Genomic DNA, 16541 nt, shown 5'->3' with positions numbered 1-16541 from the left:
CGGGTTCGTGCCCCGGTCCGGGAAGATCCCACGTGCCGCGGAGCGGCTGGGCCCGTGAGCCATGGCCGCTGAGCCTGCGCGTCCGGAGCCTGTGCTCCGCAACGGGAGGGGCCACAACAGTGAGAGGCCCGCGTACCGCAAAAAAAAAAAAAAATCTTCACCATATCAAAATAAGATCTCACCCGCGGCATTTCACTGTGCAGAGGTGCTACAAGCTATTTAGCAGAGGGGCTGTACTGGGGTTTCTGTCTGAACATCCTTGCTGACCCTCGTGTGCTTGTGCAGTGGTGTCTGTGGGAAAGTCCCTGCATCTCAGGGCTGAGTTCTCGACAGCTTCGCCACCATCCTCCAGAGAAGCCCCACCAACTTGCCTTCTGTTTTCCTCACCACCTGCCCATGAAGCATGAGAATCTTGCTTTTAAAAATGCACGTCCAGGGCTTCGCTGGTGGCACAGTGGTTAAGAATCCACCTGCCAGTGCAGGGGACACGGGTTCGAGCCCTGGTCTGGGAAGATCCCACACGCTGCGGAGCAACTAAGCCCGTGTGTCACAACTACTGAGCCTGAGCTCTAGAGCCTGTGAACCACAACTACTGAGCCCGTGTGCCACAACTACTGAAGCCCGCACACCTAGAGCCCGTGCTCCGCAACAAGAGAAGCCACCGCGGTGAGAAGCCCACGCACCGCAACGAAGAGTCGCCCCCGCTCGCCGCAACTAGAGAAAGCCCGCGCGCAGCAACGAAGACCCAACGCAGCCAAAAATAAATAAAATAAAAAATAAATAAATTGAAAAAAAAATGCACGTCCTGTCAAATGGAGCTCAGTCCTTCCCTGACAAAGCCAGTGTTCTTCCAAAGGGAAGCAAAGGCCTAGTCAGGGCTCAAGACTTCCATCAGCAGTTTGGAACCCGGATGGCCTCACTTCCGTCCCTTCTCAAGCACCTACCTCCCCACTTGACTTAACGTAATGGAGCCTCCGCGGTCAGTTAGGTTCCTTTGATCCCTGAGTTGTTTCTAGGGACAGTGGCGGGCTATAGGCACTTGTCCATGACTGGGGGCCGGTGGTCACCCAGCCTCCTAAGTCACCTCCCTTCTTTAACTCTTGCCCCATACGGTCTATTCTCCACAAAGCAGCCAGAGTGAAAATAGAAGTTAATACAGTAAAACGTAAGTCAGACTGAGTACTCCCTTGCTCCGCGCCCTCCAAGAACCTCCCAGCTCATGCAGAGTAAACTCCAAAACCCTCGCCGACAATGTCCCCATGGCTGGGCCCTTGGCTGTCCTCCAACTTCAAGTTCTGCCAGCACATACTGACTCCAGCCTGGGGCCCCTGGAAACTCCTTGAACAATGTGGAAGACGAGGCCCAGGTGACCAGGGAGACCAGTGCCCAGGGTGAGGTGATGAGGGCCTGGGCGGGGCAGCAATGGGAGTGGACAGGGGCTTTCTGCTTCCACCTGCCCCTGGAAAGGCTCACGCCACCTGCACCTGCCACCTTTTTCCTTCCCAAGTCACTGTCTTTGCTTCGATTGTTGAGCGTCTGGTTCCCAGCTCCAACAGCGACCTGCCCAGTCTGAGGAGGTTTCAGGGTCCATGTAACTGACCCAGCCAACCACCAGCTTCAAAATGCCAGGAGCCCCTTTTAATACCAGCGGCCTTCACTCCTATGTGCTCAGCCGTCTGTCACGGGGCTTCAGCCTGAACCGGCCTCACCCTGTGCAGTTGCTCCTCGCTTCAGACACCGTACCCTGCGGCATCCCCCCCGCTCACCCATGTGTTCGCTGATCGAGGTTCCACGAGACACCTGGGCCCTCGACGCCGCCGTCCTCTCCCAGCCGGTGGGCAGCTCCCCTGACTCACACCCTTCCCTATCTAGCCGGTGGGTGGTAGCAAGGCGTTCCCGGAGCATCGGGGTCGTCGGGGGGTTCAGATGATGGCCCCTCACAGACGTGTGACTCCACAGGCCTCTTGGTGCTTTGACTGACCACTCAGCCCATCCGGAAACACCCCTCCCTCCTGGTTTCCGTGGCACTGCTTTCTCCTGGTTCGCCTCGAGCCTCTCTGACTGTTCACCTTCTGTCCTTCTCAGGGGCCCGTCTTCCTTCTCCCGCGCCTGACAGGCTGGCTCGCGCCCCGTCCTCGGCCCCGCCCCCCGCCTCCCTCAGTGGGCGACCTCACCTGCTCGGATGGCTCCGGCCATCACCTGTGTGCCAACGACTGACCAACCCGCAGCAGTCTTCCCTTCTCATGGATACGGCACAAGAAAACCAAGACGCTGGACGGGTAGATGATCGCTACTACGGACGGGCTTTGCCCTCAGACGTTACGAAGGCTCTGGAGTGTGCCTTTTAGTTATACTCTAACCGCCTTCTGTTCACCAGCGGGTCTGTTTAGGATAGTAACTAGGGCCGCGGGGCACTTCAGGGCCCCTGGAAGCAAGCTGGCTACACGTATCTTCTCATAAAGGGCACAGTATCATAACAGACCAAACCAAACCCTTATGCGTTACCGCAAATGCTAAGTCCATCAATGGTCCATCTCTCCTTTCTATTTCGGGGTTCCCACCCCCTTCACACGGTACTTACTCCCAAGTACTCCGTGGTCAGAAGCTTCTCGCCTGAGAGCTCTCCAAGCTGGGGCTGGATCAGTTCATCTTTGTCCAGATCGGCTTCCATAGTGTCATGGTCCTCCTGTTTCAAAGGAGACACGGGGTGAGCGCTCTGGACCTCTGCCTCGCTGCAAGTTCCCAGAGGGCGGCTCCCCAAGTGGGCACCTCATGAAATGGGAAGACCTTAGCCCAACAGCAGCGGCTGGTGGGTTTGCATTTCAAAGGTTCTCCAGGGCCATCTGCCCTCCGCTCACAACCTCCGTGAAGATGAAAGGGAAAATGCCAACCCACCTCTTTAGGAAGCTGGGCGCCTCTTCCCACAGGTGGGAAGAGGTTCAACAAGATGCTGTTGAATGGTCTCTCCTAGTTACAGTTCTCCGAACGTTTTTCTCTGTGAGGTCAAGGTGCCATGTGAACAGCCAAATCAGCCAGTCTACAAATAACTACTAAGCACCTCCATGTGCACAGGCCTTACAGAGGATACAAAACTGTATATTATAGGCTTGCTCTTCTTACGCAGTTTACAGTCCATAAGAAGACTCAGCAAAAAGAGAAAAACTGTTTTGCTTCTGGGAAGATGGAGTGGACATATTTTTCCCTGTTCTTCCCACTAAGTACAACCAAAAACACTGGACATTACATACAAAATAAATATGAGACCCTGAGAGGTGGAGAGGAGGGGGAAGACTGGCTGGGTATCCTGAAACATAAGGAATAAAAGGTGGTGAGTCCCCTGGGTTTACGTTTTGCCTTAGAGATTCCCGACTTGGCGCTGAAGAAGCCAGCAACCCAGAAACGAGCATGGTGAAGACAAAACAAGTCCCCCAAAGCCTACTCCGTCTAGCCAAAGAATCAGGAAACGGGGAGCCCAGCATGATGGAACTTTTAGACACTAACCAAACACCGGAGCAAACACTGGCATCCTACCCACAACCACACCAGCAAGGGCATCAGGGCACTGAGACTTCTGCCCTTACCAGGCTGTGACGAGGCACCCCAGTAACCCCCACTGGGGTGATATCAGAGAGGGACAAGTAGGGAGGGGGAGTTTTGTCCCTGCTGGGTGGTAATGAAGCCCCCCTACCCGGAGGTGAGAGTAGAGACCAGGTGGAGAGCCTGGACTTCCACCCCCACTCTGCGGTAATGAGATGTCCCTACCCCCCAACCAGGGACGGTGTCAGAGCAGGCCTGGTGGAGACTCAAGACGTTCAGCACTGCCACGTTTCACCATGTGCCTGTGGTGTCGGGGAGGCCATGTGGGGGGGCAGTAACAAGGCATTCCTACCACCTCTTCCAGTCAGGGAGGTGTTAGTGTGGCGGCCTAGCAGGGATGGAGAACTCCCACCCCTGTCCTGCAGTAACAAGGAGTCTCCTCCCCGACTCCCCGGGGTGTCAACAGAGGCCAACTGCAGAACCTGGACTTCTACTCACACCTAACAGTAATGAGGAGGAGCCCCTGCTCCTCTGCCACAGCAGTGTCAGAAGAGAAGGTTTAAAATAAGACAAAAGTTTCATAACATAGTATCCAAAATATCTGGGTTTCAATAAAAAATCATTCATCATACCAGGAACCAGTGTGTTCTCAAACTGAGTTAAGAGACAATCAAGAGATGCCAACATCAAGATACAGAGATGCTAGAACTGTCTGAAAAAATTTTAAAGTGACCATCATAAAAAGGCTTCAATGAGCAATCACAAACATTCTTGAAACAAATTAAAAAAAACAGGAAGTCTCAAGAACATAGAAAAGTAAACCCAAAGCAAACAAAAGGAAGGCAATAATAAAGAGAAGAGCAGATATCGATGAAAAGGAAAACAGAAAAACAACAGAGAAAACTGGTAAAACTAAAAGCTGATTCTTTGAAAAGAGTAATGAAATTGTCAAACCTGTAGCAAGACTGACAAAGAAAAAGAAGACACAAATTACCGATATCAAGAATGAAACAGGAGATATCACTACAGACCTGCAGACATCAAAAGGATAATAGGCCCATACCAAGTTAATCATCACACTTTTGACACCTATATACTTCTAAATTTCTTTTCTACTTGCCACTGTCTTCTCTTAGGCCCTTGTCACTTTTTGTTCTTTTTCACTGTTTGAAAAGATATATTAGTTCAATTTTTTCGTAACAAATAATGACCAATTAAATTATATAATGCATGAGAGCTAACTTGGTGGGGCTTCCACTGGCCAAATGGGGACAATGTGAGCATGAAAATAAATGTGGATATTAAGGGATTATCAGGTAGAAATCCACACAGGTAGAGTTCACACTTACATAAATAAAAGATTTTAAGAAAATGAAAAAAAAAAAAAAAAAAGGATAACAGGGATTACTATGAGCAACCGTACATAAATTTGACAACTTAGATAAAAAACACAAAGCCTCTCAGATGACTTGAATAATCCTATAATTATTAAGAAAATTGAATTCCTAATTTAAAAATTCCCCCAAAGAAGTCTCCAGGCCCACATGGTTTCACTGGAGAATTCTACCAAACTTTGTAAAAAGTTAACACCAATTCTACACAATGTTCTCCAAAAACGGAAGAGGAAGAAATAATTCCTAATTCATTTTATGTAGCTGGTATTACCCTGGTACCAAAACCAGACAATGATAGTACTTTTATAAGAAGAATACAGACAAATATCCATCATAAATAAAGATGCAAAAATCCTTAACAACCAAGTTAAAGGAAAATGAAAAAAAAATCCTTAACAAAATATAGGAAAAGAGAATAGACCAATAGATCAATATGCTAAAAAAATTATATACAATGACCAAGTGGCGTTTGTTCTAGTGATGCAAGTCTGGTTCAGTATTTAAAATTTAATCATTGTAATCCACAAGATTAACAGGCTTACGAAGAAAAAACAATCACATGATTATATTAATGGATGAAGAAAAAGCATGGCAAAATTCAATATCCATTCATGACCAAAAACTCAGAAGAATAGGAATGGGGGGTACTTGATAAAGAACATCTATAGAAAACCTGTATTTAACATTATACTTAATGGTGAAAGACTGGATGCTTTCCCCCTAAGACTGGGAACAAGGGAAGGATTTCTACTCTCACCATTCCTGGTGTTGTAAGTTCTAGACAGAGCAAGAAGGCAAAAAAGGAAATAGGAAGCGTACAGATCAGAAAGGAAGAAATAGAATTGTCTTTATTGGCAGATGACATGATTGTCTATGTAGAAAATCCCAAGGAATTGACCTCCCAAAACTCGAAGAACTAATAAGTGAGTTCAGCAAGGTCACAGGCTATAAGCTAAACATACAAAAATCAATTTCTACATACTAGTCTTAAATTAAGACTCTGATTAAAAATACAATATAATTTACAATTGCTTATACACACGCACAAAAATAAAATAAGAAATACTTAGGTGTAAATCTAACAAAACATGTATAGGACTTGTATGCTGAGAACTACAAAACACTAAAGAAAGAAATCAAAGGAGGTCTAAATGAATGGAAAGACATTAACTTGTTCATGAATTAGAAACCCAACATAGTTAAAATGTCCATTCTCCCCAAGTTGATATACAAGTTTAATGTAATTTCTATAAAAATCCCAGCAAGATTTTTCTGTAGAATGGGTACAAGACTACTCTAAACTTTATATGGAAAGGGCAAAGGAACTAGAATAGCTAAGACAATTTTGAAAAAGAAGAATAAAGTGGGAGGAATCAGCCCACCTGATTTCAAGACTTATTATTGTAGGTAAAGAGTGTCGTCTGCCATTTCAGCAAACAAAGGATGCTGTGGCCATAAAGTCATCAGCCACTGCAGCCACCCCTGCTGGTGCGCCCTGAGGGGAATTCAGGATGGAAAAAAACAGGGTACTGGCCCTAGATAGTTAAGATGAATATCAAAGCGGTAATTTCAATGAGCCCAGGCTCTTGCATCTTCCCATACACTGAAAAGCACTAAAATCATTAACTTGAGATGTCCGTTTCTTTGTTTTTTTTTGTGGTTAGTAGTAATCTTCTGATGTTCGACTACATTCTCCTCCCCAGCAAAAGCTCCTATTATATCCAGTGCCTCCCTTACCCCTTTGGAACAGTCCCTCAGAGCTGTCTGAGAGGCTGCCTCGCAGGCTACAGTCCTCCGTAAAGCCCCCGAATAAAACATAACTCTCAACTTGTAGGTTGTGCACTTTTTTCCCAGTTGACGTTATATAGCTACCAGAATCAAGACTATGTGGTATTGGCAGAGGGAGAGAGATATAGATCAACTGGACAAAACAGAGAACCTCAAAGCAGACCTACACAAATACGCCCAACTGATTTTCGACAAAGGTGCAAAAAGTAGTTCAACAGAGGAAGGAAAGACTTTTCAACAAGTGGTGCTGCCCCAAGATTCAATAATGAAAATTTTGAATTATTGACTAGATTGCTGCAAACAGGAACAGATCTCTCGGTGTGAAAAAGTAAATTATCACTGGGGAAACTTTTAAAATCTAAAATTATCATAAAATATCTTAATACTAGAGAAGGTAAAATATTCTATACGGGAGATAGTAGAGCACATAGGCTAGAAACATGGGCTCTGATGATCATCTGCCATTGGACTTTGTACAGTTTATTCCATCTACCTTTCAGTTTCCTTATCTGTAAAATCATGGTAATAATAGAATCTAACTCATAGGACACTTCTGAAAACTGTACATTAGAAAAGTGTCAGATACACTGTAAATGACTAATAAATGCCAGCCATTGTTATTAAAACAAACAAACAAACAAAAAAAAACAAGTGGTGCTGGAGCAACTGGACATGCATGGGAAAAAAAAAAGAACCTTACTTTAATTCTCACACCTTATATAAAAATTAACTCAGAATGGACCTTGGACTTAAATGTAAAGCTATCAAATTGTTAGAAAAAAATAGGAGAAAATCTTCAGGACCCATGGCAAGGCAAAGCGTTCTTATACTTGATACCAAGAGTACAATCCATAAAAAGGAAAATTTGATAAATTGGATTTTTATTGAAAATTTAAAAACTTTTGCTCTGCGAAAGTCCTCTGTTAAGAGGACAAAAAGAAAAGCTATAGACTGGCAGAAAACATTTGGAAACCACATATCTGACAAAGGACTAGTATCTAAAGATATAAAATATGGAAAGAATACTCAAAACTCAACAGTAAAACCCCCAAACAATCCAATTAGAAAATGCGCAAAAATATGAAGAGACATTTCACTAAAGAGGACATGTGGATGACAAACAAATAAGCACATTAAAATGTTCAACATCACTAGCCATTAGGAAAATGCAAATTAAAACCACAGTGAGTCACTCCACACCTATCAGAATGGCTAAGTTAAAAAACAGTAACAACATCAAATGCTGGTGAGGATGCAGAGAAAGTAGATCACACATACGTTGCTAGTGGGAACACAGAACTGGTACAGCCACTCTGGAAAACAGCTTGGCAGTTTCTTAAAAAGCCAAACATGGAACTACATATGACCCAACAATTATGCTCTTAGACATTTATCCCAGAGAAATGGAAACTTATTGTCACGCAAAAATCTGTACGTGAATGTTCACAGCAGGTTTATTTGTAATAACCAAAAACTGGGAACAACAGATGTCCTTCCACAGGAGAATGTTAAACAAACTGTGGTCCGGCCACACCATGAACTACTTTTTTTTTTTTTAATTTCTGTATTTTATTTATTTATTTTTAGCTGCGTTGGGTCTTTGTTGCTGCGCGCAGGCTTTCTTCAGTTGCGGCGAGCGGGTGCTACCCTTCCCTGCGGTGCGTGGGCTTCTCGTTGCAGTGGCTTCTCTTGTTGCGGAGCACGGGCTCTAGGTGCTCGGGCTTCAGTAGTTGTGGCACGCGGGCTCAGCAGTTGTGGCGCACGGGCTTAGTTGCCCCGCGGCATGTGGGATCTTCCTGGACCAGGGCTCAAACCCATGTCCCCTGCACTGGCAGGCGGATTCTTAACCACTGCGCCACCAGGGGAGCCCCACACCATGAACTATTGACACACAGGGGCCTGGATGAATCACCAGTGAAATACGCCGTGTGAAAAAAGCCAATCCTCAGTGGTTACATACTATATCATTCCACTTATACAACGTTCTTGAAACGACAAAACTATGGAAATGGAGAACAGATTAGTGGTTGCCAGATTTTAAGGAGGAAATGGGAGTTGTGGCTGTAAAGGGACCCTGTGGTAATGGAAATCTTCTGGCTCTTGAATGCATCAGTGTTAATACCCTGGTTGTTATGCTGTAGCTCTGCAAGATGCTACCAGTGGATGGAATTGGGTAAAGGGTACACAAGACTCTTCTCTATTGTTATGTCAATCTACAATTATCTCAAAATAAAAAGTTTTCAAATACACAAAAAGAGAGGAGTTAAAAACAAAATAATAGCATATATGAGCTGTCCCGAGTCTGTGTCTAATCAAATGCCAGCTGAACGACGTACATGGTACCGGGGAAGCTGCGGTACTCTTTCCCACTCCCTGCTAGGACTTCGGAGATTACACTGTCCTTTGCAGGTTAAATCATAAAGATCAGTACGAAACAGACCAGACTGTCACCTGACTGAGGTAGAAACTACAGAAAGAATGTGTCCGTGTGAAGGGAGCTGGCCTGCTGTGAAGTGAGAGGGCAGGAAGGAGGGGCCCTGGAGGAGATGCCCGCCCAGTGCCCGTCCAGTCTCAGGGCGGAGGGGGTGCCCCAGGCCTGCACGCCTGGGTGACAAGGGTCCCTGAGATTATCTAACCAATCCTTCTCCTGATTCCTCACCCACTCAACCACATGTGATTTGCTTCCTCTAAACTTGCCAACAGGAAGAGAAAGCAAACGTCAGTACCTGTCCTTGTTTGCAAACGAACTTCCAGCCATTTTGGATGCCCCAGTCTTTTGTGAATTTGGTTTCTCTGAGTCAGTTTCCAAGGGATGCGAAGGCCCAAATTCCCGTGAGGACTGCCTCTGGGTAGGGCTGTTCCAGGGCGCAGCCCTGTCTCCCGGGCTTTCTTCACCACCCAGTCAGTGCCATCTGCCACCACTAGACACCGTCACCCCAGGATGGGCTTTCTTAGGAAAAGGGGATTCGACTTATTCTAGGTGGCCCCCGAAGCAGACCAGAACCAGCAGGCTGAGAGGCATGTTCCAGTCCAACCCATAGCTTTTCCTAACCCTCCGTGCTGTCTTACCCATGGCAGGGGCTGCTGCGGAGACACTGCTCCCTCCAGCTAACATTTGAGCACTTCACTGATGCTCTGTGACCACAGAACCTTGGAGGAATCCACCTTACATCTCCCCAGCACTTCACCTTAATTCTCACAGTGACTCCGCGTGGGTTCCTTTGATTACACCTGCTTTGTCTGATGTGGAGTCTGAGCTGGAGAGAGGTGACAGGTCCGCAGTGAGAGCCTGGCCTGGAGGCAGGAGTCTGGACTTTAACCTTGGGCCAGCCCCCTTCTGCCCAGATCTTTCTGACTCAGCCACCTGGGGCCCCTCAGAGAAGCCAGTCTCTGAGGAGGCACAGGCTGGACTGACCGGGTCCCCTGGGGCCCGAGGGTCCTCAGTGCCCGGTGGAGATTGAGCTCACCGGGGCAGGGAGAGGGGAGAGGAGGGCCGCGGCACCGCTCCCGACCCCCCTGTCTTGTCCTCTCTCTTCCTGTCCCATCTAATCACCCACGGAGAATCCGCTCCTGTCCTACCTGGAACACCAGGTTCATGGGCGTCCAGCCTCTAGTCCTGACTCACTCTCCATGCAAGGGCTGCTGCCTTCCTCTCCCGCTGCTTCACCTGAGTTGGCAGCTCTGCCGAGCGCGTGTGAACACGCCATCCTGAAATTTCACTCGGGGTTCCTTAAAGGTAATGCTATATGAGGCCCTACCTGAGGTCAGGTCTGGGACAGCCAGGTAAGATTTATGCTGCTGCCTTGGCTTAGAGTTTAGCTTACTACAATACCAGCATCTTAGTGATCAAATAGTGTGTACATTATATGATTATTTTAGGAAAATGACTGCTCTTTGTGGACAAAAGCATTGGGCTGTGTGGTCAGAGTAAGTGGCCAAGAGCTCTGGGCAGCGGGGTAGTATTTCATCTCTTTCCTAGGGAACCGAGCTTTGGAGGCACCTGCTGGAAATGGGCATATGGATCACCGTTTCACAGAGGTATTGGCCATACACCGCTTCCCTGCCAGCGTGAGATATGAAACCTTAAGAAACAAAACAAATGCCCACATTCCATTTCAATGAAAAATAAAAGGTCAATGGCTAACCTTAGTCAACGCTCACAAAAGTACTTCTTTACCCTGGACAACGAGTACATATGTAAGACGTTCACTTGCAAATATACAAACCGGCGAACGTATTCTCCATCATAAGTTAAAGCTTGATTTATTAACTTGTTCAAAAACAAGTTAGTAAGAGATTCGCTGAAATATTATTCAAGTTTTTAAAAATTTAAAGCGAGTCGAAGCTGTTTTTTATTAAAAATACTTCATAGCGGGAATTCCCTGGTGGCTCAGTGGTTAAGAATCCGCCTGCCAATGCAGGAGACACGGGTTCGAGCCCAGGTCCGGGAAGATCCCACATGCCGCGGAGCTACTAAGCCCGTGCGCCACAACTACTGAGCCTGCGCTCTGGAGCCCGCGAGCCACGACTACTGAAGCCCACGTGCCACAACTACTGAAGCCCGCACGCCTAAAGCCCGAGCTCCGCAACAAAGAGAAGCCACCGCAATGAGAAGCCCGCGCACTGCAACAAAGAGTAGCCCCCGCTCCCGCAACTAGAGAAAGCCCACATGGCAGCAGCGAAGACCCAACACAGCCAATAAATAAATTTATTAAAAAAAAAAATACTTCATAGCTAAATTCATTGGTAATTGATAACCTTCATAAAACACAAGCCAGTTTCTACGTTTGGTCCCTAATATATACGACCCTGTAATAAAAGCTAACTTAAGTCACAGTGTCATATGCAAGTGTAGGGCCAGAGGAAGAACCAGGGCGTCTCAGCCGATCTGCTTTTGCCACCTGGAGAATTTGCTTCCTCTGCCACAGTTTTTCTACTGCCAACACGCAGGCAAATACTCTTGGTGCTTTCAAGAATATTACGTTGATGTGAGATGCATAAATGTAAGAAAATGGATGTGAAAATCATTATTAAATTGACAGTTCCTGGTTAAGAAAGTTTGTAGTGAGGCTCTGATTAGACGTGATTCTTGTCAATGCCTGAGTCTCTCCATCCGGCAAATGAGATCATTTAAAATCCTGTCCCTTTTAAAATCATGCCTTACTGAGTAAGGAAATTTCTTAAGTTCTCTGATTTTGAAAAGCCATATACTGTATAGACACAAACAAGTCACTGTCATAGTTTTTCTAAGAAACAGTGATATCAGCAAAAAGGAAACGGAGGCATCGTTAGGACCCCTGGAATGTAAAGGAAAGGAAAACGAGCTGTACTCGGTGAGCTGGAAAGTGCAACTTAGCAAAGAGAAGCAAGAGCTTAATTCAATACTATTCAATCTGTCTCCAGCAACACTTGGGGAACTAGACGCAGAGGGAGCTTCGGGAGGGCAGAGGAAACCACTAGGTGTGGTGGGAAACGAAAGGAGAGAGCCTGTAAAACTGATGCCTGCTGATAGCAGGGCACTGGGTCCACTTCTTCAGTTGGGGCCAAGTGGGTGGAAACGACTGAGGATGTGTCAGAACTTTTTGAAATGGGCAAACCTAGGAGACATTCAGGGATAATCTTACAGCTTCAGCCTTCTCTCTGGGAGAGAGGAGACTACTTCCACTCGTTTCCCCCAATTTAAGTGGGAAGAATTTCACTTGCCTCACTTAAGCGTGTGTGAGCAGCTGAGCGCGGCGGTGCCCGGGTGCAGAACACACCGTGTAAAAACAGCACCAGCCACATGGCCAGCTTTTCCGAGCTGCCTGGGGATTCCAAACGAAACGTACTTTGCAATCTATTCTGTGAAGCAAGCGGGTGATGGATAAGGAAACGCTTCAAGAATAAATGTCTCATTAGGGTGGGTTTTAAATACCATTGCCGGGAGGAATTTTACTAAAATTACTGGTCTTTATGTACTTCAGCAGAATGCATCTGATTACTGAAGGGAGAGCCCAGGGATAACTGATTACCTCAAGAAATTAAGAATGCCTCATAAAAAAGGCCCTTGAGCTGAGATGAATTTAGATGTTCTAATACGAAGCTTCCCCATAGCGGCTCGGTGATCTTATGACACTACAAGATTCTTAACTGGAGGCTTTAGATACATAATACTCCAGACAAACCAGATTCTAAGCAACTGGCCTGAAAACAAAACTAAGGTTGACCACTAAATGCATTTGAAAACTCAGATTCTTACAGATATAATGCAGAGAGCAGAACGTATTCAAGCGGTTTTACATATGACAAGTGAAAGTATCGAGTGTGTTTTCCACTTGAAATAATTATAAGACTTCTACCAGCAGTTTAAATTTGAGACACCTTCTCAGAACACTGAATTGGAAATCTCACTCTTTGTAAAAATAAGGGAAAAACACTCCACATGGGAGAGAAAGGGTGGACCAAGGTGACCAGGCAGGCAGTGTAATCAACATATTTCCCCTCGCGGAATGGACCTTTTCCATTTCTGCAGCTTTCTTTGAGTGTGTGCCAGGACTGAGGATGGAAGCCGGTTCTGAATCCTGGAGGACCTGTCGCGATGCTGCGGTGCTCTAGACAGCAACTTCCCTACCCACAAAATGACATTCCTGCGGGTAACGACAGCTGGTTTAACAACCAGCTCAGTTCATTAACTAACCCCCGAATAGAAACTAGACAAACCCCAACACCCTTCACTTCCCTGATTCCTCTAAGCCATTGCTCTGGCGGCTCAGTGTGCTTGCTTAAACTTCACCTGAAGTCTAAGTGAAAATAGCAAGACGCTTGGAGACGACGGCAGCGTTGCTCTGAGAGAAGCCGAGCGTATTAAAATATGGAACACACAGAATCAGAGGAGACTTGGAGGCTGAACAGGACTGGAAGTGAAAGACAGTAGAAAGCTTTGGTGGGACCGAGGGAGGAAGCCGACATCACAGCAGTGTCCAGACACTGCGCGGGATGCAGACAGGTCGACTCGGGTAACCCGCGCCGCCGCTCCTTCTGAACAAGAGTCACTGAGCGCGCTCAAGAGATGCGAGGGGCGGGCGGCGCGGCACTCCGGGGAAACAAAAGACCCCAAGGCTGGGTGTGTCCCCCCGCAGCCCGGAGTGAGTGGGCCGGCTAGCTGACAAGCCAGAAACCACCACCCCAGACCCGGAAATGCCCCTGACGCAATGAGGGTATATGCTTACACATCAGCAAGAATGTCATAAGGAAAAATTACTATTCAATAAACCACGCAAGTTCTGAAATAATGTGTAGATGAACTTCAAAGTCCAAGAATCTAGATGAAGGAGATTGGAAAAGTAAGGATTTGCCAGTGTTTCCCAAGCTTCCTGCGGGGCGGGGAGCGGGAAATGCGTTTGCGGGGATTGATTAGGAATCTGAATTTGTTTTTTTAGGAAAAAACCTCACAAGCAGGCTGTTACCGGAAGTTTGTGTTGGAAACAGCCTCCCTCCCCTCCTTTTACCCACTGAGGGCGTCCAACGGCCCCCTTCCCCAGCTCTCCACCCCCAGCTCCATCCTGGCCGCCCACCGACCTTGGCTCCAGCTCTGGCCGGGTACCACACGAGGAACCTCCACTCTAGCAGACCTTCATTTGCAGCAGTCTAGTCTGCCTGTAGATCATGATGACACAGTAATGTCAAAACCGGCTAACGTGCGCTGCGTCTGTGCTAGCACTTTATGGGGATGATTTCATTCGATCCTCACAACCACCGGAAGAAATGGGTGTTTATAGTTGCACTTTACAGATAAGAACACTGAGGCCTGGAGTGGTTAACCAACTTGCCCCAGGCCACGTGGCTGGTAAGAGATGAGGCAGGACTCAGGCCCAGGCAGTCTGATTACAGAACCACTTTCTCTGCATTTAGATTCAAACACTCGTTGTTTTAACATTCAGCATGTATTTGTCATTTTCAGGGCCTGTTCGGGGGTACAGAGAGGCTTCTGTGCTTGGCCCCTGTCACCTTGGACTTGGAAGGAGGACACGGACAGCACACATGATCAAATGCGCCCATGAGAGGAGACAAGAATGTGCTCCGAGACCCCAGTGAGCTGCAACAATAAGATATCAGGAGATCGAGAGAGCATCCTAGTTTTGGCTTTAACATGTTCCCCTGCTCAGCCCCCCACTTTTCTGGATTGGACTCTTTCCACGTAGCTCCAGAAGGAGCAAGTGTGTGCTATATAGATACAAAGGAAGGAACGGAGACGTATCATTTTTGTGTGTGTCCATTATATGCCACAGATTAACTCACTGATCTCACCACAATTCGGTAGTAATTATCTTTATAGATGAGGAAACAAAGCAAGTAACGTGAAAGAAAATATAAAAGTAGACTGGGGTCTCAGTTGAGTGGGTCTTTGAATGCCACCATTAGCAACTTAATTTTATTAGGTGATGGGGGGCATGGGAATGTTTTTAAGGTGGAATCAAGTGAAAGCGTAAATGGATTCAGCCACCTTGAAGAGCAATTTGGCAGTATCTAATAAAGATGAGACCTTCGTACAGCAGTTAAGAGGATGAACTAGGGCAGCACGTACTGGTATCAATAGATCTCTCACACGTAATGTTGAATGAAAAAAGCAAGCTGGTAAATGAGTCACAGAGTATTACGTCATTTATGTAAATATAAAAACCATAAAACAATACTGTATATCGTTCACGGAAACATAAAGATAATATAGAAGCACAGAATGCTCATGGAATTTTACACACCAGCTTCAGGATGGTGGTTAAGTCTGGGGAAGGTGGGAGAGGAGAGGGATGAAGGGATCGATCCACTGCTGTCATGTTATTTTCTGGACTTTCTGGAAAGTTTAAAATGTCCCCCAGTTTAAAAATGAAGAGATCATGTCCCTGCATGATTGATCCAAGCCCTGCCTTAGAAAGATGGTCTGGTGGCCACATGCAGGACAGGCTGGGAAGGGAAGAGACGGAGGCTTAAGCCAGGATGTGGAACTGCAAAGGAAATGAACGGGTAGATGAAAGTGATTTTCAGAATGAGGAACCACTGTGTCTGGAGGACGATGACAAAGTACAAGGGAGAAGGAACAACCGCAGGTCACTGAGCTGTTGAAAGAGTGTGGGTGCCTGGACAAGCAGGCAATTTAGGAACCTCAGTTTTTGTTAACGTCCACATTTGAGTTACAGCCAGTTATTGACTATATATCACATGCGTTAGACACTGGATAGTTGGCTCATTTAGAGAAACTGAGTCTTGTACATGGCAGAGTCAGGACCCCAACAAGAGTCCCTGATTCTAAGATGAATGATGTTCGGCTAAGCCCAGATGTCTCTTCAGCCTAGAAATTCACGAGGCCCACAGGCTCCCTGGTCCCAGTGCCTCAAAGCTCAGTTCAAGTACAGGGATGCCAAGCCCTGTCAATGACTTTCTGAATTCCCTTGGCAGTGTAGTTCTCATTGCGATGCGGTCAATGGGCATTCTCAGTGATCCCTTAAGGCAAGACGAGTGATAACGTCACTTGTCACTTAATACCTTCCAACAGCTTCCCTCTTCTCTCAGAATAAGGGTTAATGTCTTTCTCAAGGCTCCAGGTGATCTGACCTTAGCTACCTCCTCTGACACCGTATCCTATTCCCTCCCCATTTCTTGTGGCTCCCCAAATAGGCTTCTACCTCAGGGCCTTGACATCTGCTACTCCCCGTGTCCACTACGGGGCTTCTCCCTCAAGTCCTTCCTACTTTTATTGTTCTTTAAGGCACCTACCACCATTTGACATATTACATTTCTATTTTCTTTTTCTTTTTTTTTTTTTTTTTTGCGGTACGCGGGCCTCTC

At 46.6% G+C, this 16541-nt stretch overlaps 1 protein-coding gene across 1 annotated transcript in view; it reads right to left on the bottom strand.

The window, feature by feature from the left end:
• Positions 1-16541, bottom strand: part of ARMC9 (armadillo repeat containing 9) — a 151857-nt gene that overhangs the window by 26821 nt on the left and 108495 nt on the right. Inside the window, exon 21 of the mRNA XM_028482596.2 lies at positions 2582-2686. Within this exon, the coding sequence (XP_028338397.1) occupies positions 2582-2686 (105 nt within the window). The remainder of the gene's footprint in view (positions 1-2581; positions 2687-16541) is intronic.

Source organism: Physeter macrocephalus, chromosome 2, assembly GCF_002837175.3.
Source record: "Physeter macrocephalus isolate SW-GA chromosome 2, ASM283717v5, whole genome shotgun sequence".
Classification (NCBI taxonomy): domain Eukaryota; kingdom Metazoa; phylum Chordata; class Mammalia; order Artiodactyla; family Physeteridae; genus Physeter; species Physeter macrocephalus.
Note: the sequence above shows the minus strand (reverse complement) of the source record. Positions and strands in the feature narration are given on the sequence as shown.